Genomic DNA, 6,412 nt, shown 5'->3' with positions numbered 1-6,412 from the left:
AGTGAAAGAGAAAATATATGAGTATTAATTCAACAAATGAAATGGAGCTTGGACATTTCTTTATTAGAAAAATTGAATTTGTTGCCAATGTCTCCAAAAAGAATACAAAAATAAGATTTGTTATAAAAACATTGTCTGTCGTCTTTTGTTCAGGTGTTTTATAAAATGTGCTGATTCTTCCAAAGACATTTTTTTTGAGAAATTTTTTGAACTGTTTGCACTACTGGTAGCACTTGAGCCCTGGCTGGTGTTGTTTGACTTCGAAGACTGCATTAATTGCCGTTCACTTGAAGCTTGTACAAGCGGTAAAACAGGTGAAGTATCCAATAATGGGAAAGAACCAGATCTTTTGTAGCAGCGTGGTGGGACAGGTGGTGGGAGTGGTGTTTCAGCACTATGGGATGTCTTAGCAGAGTCTTTGGCAGTGGAACCTAATGGTAAATTAGAACCATTATTGCAACTCTTAGTTAAGTTCTGATTATTTGTTGCTCTGTCTGCTTCAGGCTTAATTTGAGGCAAGTTCCATTTTTCAACTACTTGTTTTTGTTTTTCCTTGGATTTACTGTCGGCAGCTGTTGAAAATAAAGTAGTCTTACCTGAAGAATTAATGTATGATCTCTGAGACTTACGGATGTTACTAGCATTTTGTTTGCGCCCCAAACCAAGTTTGGCTGTATCTGCAGGTTGGTATTTCTTGTGGTACTGAACTTGCTTTCCTGATTCAATAGCCTTGAGACATTGCTGGAAGTTATCAAGTGGCTCATAAGCTGGTTCTTCCCAGAAGCTTTCTTCATCTGAATCATAAGTAAACTTTGACTTTGGTACTATACCACCATCACGGACAAACTGATATATATCATCGATCTCATCCATCAGCCTCTCTTCTTTTACCTTGGAGATTGCTTTTGCATTTGACTCCGGCTGAATTGTCTGGGAAAACATATTACGTGACACTTTATTATTGAAACATCTTGCTACAGCATTTGGTACATTTACTATGAGATGAATAGTGTTATTGTAGTTAGACACCATTCTTGAACATTTTGAGTGAAGTTTTTTGTAAGATTCTTTCTCTGTCAAGGCTTTGAAATTTGTTGAAGGTGCTAACTGCAGTGAGGAATCTAAAGGTACTGGGATCATACGAACAATGTCTTTTTCGAAAGGACACATAAATACTGTATCATCAACATAAACCCAATCTAGACGTATTAAACCAGTGAAACGTTCTTTCTCTACCTTAGGCCAAATTCCATGCACCAATTTGACAGTAAGTGGCATACGGTACTTTTGGATAATGTCTCGAATCTGAAGTACTCCAGTGTACATATCTTCTGAATAAATTGTTGAAAAAATTCCTCTTTTCTCAAATGGCAAATAGACGTTTTCACTTTTACTGTTGATGCACCGCAGTAGTTTTATTTTGTGGTTTCTTGGTGGGAAGCTGGTCGTAATATCACCGGATAACAGCAGTTGCTCACCAGCCTGCACCAACTGCAAATAAAATTAAAAATATAAAAGAATGTAAAGAATGTTTGGTATTTGGAATAAACAATAGTTTGTTTCAATACAATAATTTCAGTATATTTTTTCTTTTAGCTTAATTTTTAATTATTTTAAAATAAATTAAGGCAAATGGGGTGTTCATTTTTTGAGTGGGGAGAAAATCCAATCAATTTAATTGGAGTAGATATTTTTGATATTGTCTGCTCTCAGGTCTAACTTAACTGAGTAGTTCTATTGTCTGTGACATTTCTAGTGATAACCATCCTGTATATTTGGAGACAGGAATGATTTGAAGGAAATTTGGGTGCTATTTCTAGCTGGCTGTATGACTGCATACACAGTATCTTTTATCTTTTATCCTTTACTTATTGTCAGTCTGTCATGACTGTCGTGACTGTGGCTATGCTGGGGAAGTGCCTTAAAGGGTTTAGTCAAACAAGTCAACCCCTGTGCTTACTTTAAATCTTATTCTATCAGTCTCTTCTTACTAAGTTGTAGGAACATAAACAAACCAACGCTAGTTGTCAAGAGGTGGTGGGGGACAAACACAAACACATACATAGATACATACATACATACATACATACATACATACCTACCTACCTACCTACCTACATACATACATACATACATACATACATATGTACATACATACACACACACAAATACAACAGACATCCACTTGGTGTCTGTGTACCAAATTCACTCAGAAGGCATTAATTAGCCAAGGCTATAGCAGCAAAGTGATCTTCTTAACTACACAGCCATATCTGAGCCCATATCTATAAAGCTTCTTCACCATCATCATCATCATCACCACCACCACCACTGTTGCTGCCGCCACCGCCGCCGCCGCCACTGCCACTACCACCACCACCACCAAGCAAGGTAATATTTCCCCATGGCGGGACATATTTTCATGGAAAATGAGAAGCAAAGGATGTTGTGTATACAACAGTGGTACTTGTTTACAACTATTGTGTGATATCTAGGGAAAACAGTACAAACACATAAACTCATACACACATATACATGTATACACATTTTTACATACACATACATTTTTATCAGACTTGTCAGCCACAGCAGAGCTGATATTAGTACTGGTGCCATATAGAAAAAACTTGTACTGGTGCCACATTAAAAGCACTGGTGCTGGTGCTATATAAAAAGCATCCAGTACACTTTGTAGAGTGATTTGTGTTAGGAAGGGCATCCAGCCATAGAAACCATGCCAGGAGAATGGGGCTTGGTGTGGCCCCTGGCCTTACCAACTCCAGTCAAACTGTCCAACCCATGCCAGTATGGAAAATGGACATTAAATGATGATGATGATGGACTTCTTTCAGTTTTCATTTACCAAATCCACTCACATTTTATATTGCAAACCATTTTATAAATGAAAATAACTGTTAGTTCTTCTAATTAATATGAAATTCCATTACTAAGGTGTCTAACATATGTAACAGAAGCACCATCTTGTAGATCGAGTATTCCGTCATGAGTCTTTATAATTGTTTGTTTCTAACATGAGCACAAAATGTGAAATTTTGAATACTAAGGTCACTAGTATGACTAACTCCAAAATGGCTTGTAATTATTTTAGCAACCCCAAAAGGATGCACATCAAAGTTGTCCTCAGCTAGATTTGGAGCTCAGAACATAAAAGACTGGAAGTAATATCTCCAAGCATATTTTTCAGTACTTAAATGATTCTGGCAAGTCATTTATAACTTTATAATACTAGGAGAGTATTGTAGTTCGCTTGAAGCATTGTGTATTGTTTGTAAAGAATAAAAAGTTTTGAATGGTACAACAATGCGCTATAATACAAACGATGCTGTAATCTAATCATCCATAGTCTGATATGGTATTTTGGAAAAAAAATTCCTTCTTCAGATATCCCTAGGAATCGATGGAGTCTCTGCTATAATTGGTTTTCCAATGATTATAGCAGCGGCTCCATTGATTCCTAGGGATACTGAAGAAGGAATTTTTATTCCAAAATATCATATCAGACTATGGATTACAGCACCGTTTGTATTATAGTGTATTGTTGTGTCATTCAAAACATTTTATTTTTTATAATACTAATTTTTGTGACCCTTTTGCAACTTTATAATACTAATAGCTAAATAATAATTTCTTTTTTCTTCTTTCTTTAACTTTTGCAGAGGATTATGACTTAACTGGTGCTTATGATATTGATACTCGGGAGATTTGAGCTCAGAATGTAAATGGTTAAAACTAAATACTGATTCAAAAATTGCTTTGTTCCACTCATGTTTACTATTCTGTCATTTACCTTTCTTCCAACACCCCACCAATAACTAAATAATGTAAACAGTTTTTCTTTTAGTTTCCTCCTCAGTCAAACAATCTCCTTTCAAATATGACATTGACCAATGAAAAGTACACAAATCTATCCGCTTACAGTATACCAAAGCCTATATAATGTCTATAGCTTTATATTACTAACAGCTATATGACATCAATAGTTTTATACAAGCAACCAATAGCTAAATCTCCCCACCACCACCACACACACAAATGCACAAACATATACACATGCACACACACACATACATACATTCCCCCCTCTCTCTCTCTCTCTCTCTCTCTCTCTCTCCCACATTCTTTACTGGTAACAAAGTTATTTGTCATCATGACTTTATTCAACATGTAACTTCTATGGTATTTCCTCCTTTCTGTTTTCATGTCTCTTTGAATAACTTGTTATTATCCTTTCTTCTTCTGTCACCTGCATTATACTCTACTAAAACCCTCACACCCTACTCAGTCCCATTTCCATTGCCTTTTATTCTGTTTTGTCAAACATTTGATATGTGAGAGTTTAGAGCTTGGCTCCCTCACACTTAAAAGGAAGAAACTGTGCAGAGGATTTGCAGGTATTGGTTAAATCTACATACATACATACATACATGCACACACACACACACACACACACACACACACACACACACACACACACACACACACACACACACACACACACACACACACACACACACAAATATATATATATATTTTTTACTTATGTGACCTTTTAAAACCTAGCCAGGCTCATGGGCCTGGTTTCCCGGTTTCTATGGCATATGTGTTCCTCAGCTTGTACATACTCTATCAGTGTCTTTTGCTAAACTGCTAAGTTACAAGGATGTAAACACACCAGCACCGGTTGTTAAGCAGTAGGGGACAAATACAGACACAAAGAAACACACTCACTTACACAAACACACACACACTCTCTCTCTCTCTCACACACATATATGCAAAAATACAACAGACTTCTTTCAGTTTCTGTCTATATATAAATACATACATACATACATGTAAGTGTGTGAGCATTTTTGTGTTTATCTTTCCCAAACTTCATTTGATAACAAGTGTTGGTTTGGTTACTTCCCTATAAATTAGCAATTCAGTAAGAAAAAAAGTCATCAAAAAAACAAGTAGACTAAAAATGAATTAGGACTGGGGTTGATTTGGTCAACTAAACCTTTCAAGTACGTCTCCAGCATTGTCACAGTTCAATCACTGAAACCAATGAAAAAGTCTATTGAATTCCCTGACAAAGTAATGGTCAGCTCTAGAATATAATGATATACATTTGCCCAAAGTACCACAAAGTGGCTCTGAACCCAAAACTGAGTGATTGTGAAGCAAACATCTTAATCATATACTCATGCTTTTGCCATTTATTTAATCAAATCTTAGAAATGTTATCACAATATCAAAATATCCGCCTATGGATATAATAATAGATTACTTTATGTTTTCTGTCTCCGATGAAGGGAAGTACTAGATCTTCCCAGAAACAGCTGTAAGACTCTATCCATAAAATTCTTCAACCTTACCTTTGCTCTCTTTATCTTTTTGTTTTTATATATTTACATATATATATATATATATATATATATATATATATGTATGCTATATATATATGTATATATATGTATATATATAAGTTAAAAAAAACACAAAAAACAATAACAAAAAAACAACAAAGTGAGGACGTGATACGGATAGTGTTATTGGACGCTCGGGAAAGAAAGGAGAGAGAGTATGACGTTTTGGGCAGAGCCCTTCGTCGGAAAGACAGAAAGTTCGGAGAATGGAAAACCGAAGGAAGAGGAAAATGGCACCGATGCCCACAAGGTTACATTGTGAAAGGATCGGAAGAGGAGGTGGTGGGGGAAAAGTTCTTTCTAAGACAGGAGAGTGAAAAGGGAGGTGAATATCTGTGCGTGCGCGAGAGTCTGCGAGTGTGTGTATGATAACAGAATGTGTGTGCGTATGTATGTGTGTGTGTGTGTGTGTGTACATTGTTTGGTAGTTTATCTGTTAGTGTTATATAAAATATATATATAAAATATATATATATATATGTGTGTGTGTGTGTGTATGTATGTATGCATGATGTTTTGCAAACAAAACATCATACATACACACACATATGCACACACATACATACATACATACATACATACATATATATATTTGATTATATACATCTTTATATGTACATTTATGTTTGTGTGTGTGTGTGTGTGTGTGCATTTGTGTCTGTTTTTGTCTCCCACTGCCATTTGACAACCAATGTTGGTTTGTTTATGTCCTTGGAATAAAGTACCAGGCTTAAAAAAATGTAGAGGGGTCTATTTGTTCAAATAAAAACTCTTTAAGGTGGTGCTCCAGCATGGCTACAGTCTAAAGACTGAAACAAATAATATATATATATATATATATATATGCATGTGTGTATATATATATATGTGTGTGTGTGGGTATATATATACATGCATACATATATATCTATGTATGTATGTATATATATATATGTATGTATATATATGTATATGTGCATATATATATATATATATATATA

At 35.3% G+C, this 6,412-nt stretch overlaps 1 protein-coding gene across 1 annotated transcript in view; it reads right to left on the bottom strand.

The window, feature by feature from the left end:
• Positions 1 to 42: 42 nt before the first annotated feature.
• The window catches only part of LOC106878872 (uncharacterized), a 33,089-nt gene continuing 26,719 nt past the window's right edge, over positions 43 to 6,412 (bottom strand). The window contains exon 2 of the mRNA XM_014928213.2: positions 43 to 1,491. Coding sequence (XP_014783699.1) covers positions 121 to 1,491 — 1,371 coding nt within the window. The 3' untranslated portion in view covers positions 43 to 120. The remainder of the gene's footprint in view (positions 1,492 to 6,412) is intronic.

Source organism: Octopus bimaculoides, chromosome 7, assembly GCF_001194135.2.
Source record: "Octopus bimaculoides isolate UCB-OBI-ISO-001 chromosome 7, ASM119413v2, whole genome shotgun sequence".
NCBI classification, from domain to species: Eukaryota; Metazoa; Mollusca; class Cephalopoda; order Octopoda; family Octopodidae; genus Octopus; species Octopus bimaculoides.
Note: the sequence above shows the minus strand (reverse complement) of the source record. Positions and strands in the feature narration are given on the sequence as shown.